Raw genomic sequence first — 1,285 nt, forward strand, 5'->3', positions numbered from 1 at the left:
CACATTTTGCTTTGATTTCGCATTCTAATTTGGAAAATAAAAGTGCTTTGAAATCTAAGATAAAATCTTAAATAATATAGGAGAGTATTGTAGTTGTAATTCGCTTGAAGAATTGTGTATTGTTTGTAAAGAATAAAAAGTTTACAATGGTACAACAATGCACTATAAAACAAAAAATGGACTATATACCTGTTGTAATTTGGTTGTCTATAGTCCGATGATATTTCGGAATTACAATTCCTTCTTCAGATCTTCTTAGCCGGAGTCTCTGCTATAAATGTTTTTTGTTTTATAGTGCATTGTTGTACCATTCTAAACTTTTTATTCTTTACTTAAATAATATGTTTCCGTATATCATATTGCATTTGATCTTTTAATTGTTATTTCTAGGAAGTGAACAGAAAGAACTCGTAGAAATTGATAATGCAGGTATCTTTTATACTTTCACTTTCGCTTCTTTCAATTATTGAACTGTGATTTTACTGGACCAATGTCATAAATGGTTTTCGTCGAACAAATCGACAGCAGTACTTATTGTATCGTTCTGTATTGACGAACTGATAAGTTGCGGGTACGTAAACAAACCAACACTGGTTCTCCAGCGGTGGCCGAGAACAAATACTAGGACACATTCACATATACACACACAGACACAAATACGCAAACAGAAACACACACACGCAGACACAAATACGCACACAGATACACACACACATATATATATGTATATATGTATATATATATATATGTGTGTGTGTGTGTGTGTGTGTGTGTGTGTATGTGTGAGTACAGGACGTCACCAATAGTAAACAACGTGAAATCTCCCCTATCCTTCTCTAATTCTCCTTTTCTTCCCTTTATTTTCTATCTGTCCGTCTCTCTCTCTCTTTCGCTTTTACTCTCTCTCTCGATTCTCACACGTGACCATCGTCCATCTTTCTTTTTCTCCCGTGACCATCTTTCTTTTGCTCCACAACGTCCTAAGAACGCCGAGAAAAAATATTTCTCTCAGCGTTCGCTATTTTCCCCTCTTTCTGGTCTAACGACCCTCCTTGTTTTTTTTTTTCGTTCGGTTTCCTTGTATGTCTCCACTGTCCTGTTTTTGTTCCCAACTTTGACCCTCCATAAATCCAAAATTTTATTTTGGTATTTATGCGAGCAATTATCGTTCAATGCTCGAAACAAGGAGTAGATAAACAGTCGACAACTTGTCCTGTTTTCCATTTTTTCTTCCGTTGTTTACGTATTTAACTCATTTGTTTTCGTATTTTATGTTGTTTACTGT

The 1,285-nt window shown here is 35.0% G+C and overlaps 1 protein-coding gene across 4 annotated transcripts in view; it reads left to right on the forward strand.

Annotated features, from left to right (window-relative positions):
• LOC106880715 (uncharacterized) overlaps nucleotides 1–1,285 on the forward strand; it is a 35,924-nt gene that overhangs the window by 7,617 nt on the left and 27,022 nt on the right. For all 4 annotated transcript variants that reach the window (XM_014930795.2, XM_014930793.2, XM_014930792.2 and 1 more), the window contains one exon: nucleotides 391–429. In XM_014930795.2, the coding sequence (XP_014786281.1) occupies nucleotides 391–429 (39 nt within the window). The remainder of the gene's footprint in view (nucleotides 1–390; nucleotides 430–1,285) is intronic.

Source organism: Octopus bimaculoides, chromosome 20 (assembly GCF_001194135.2).
Source record: "Octopus bimaculoides isolate UCB-OBI-ISO-001 chromosome 20, ASM119413v2, whole genome shotgun sequence".
Classification (NCBI taxonomy): Eukaryota; Metazoa; Mollusca; class Cephalopoda; order Octopoda; family Octopodidae; genus Octopus; species Octopus bimaculoides.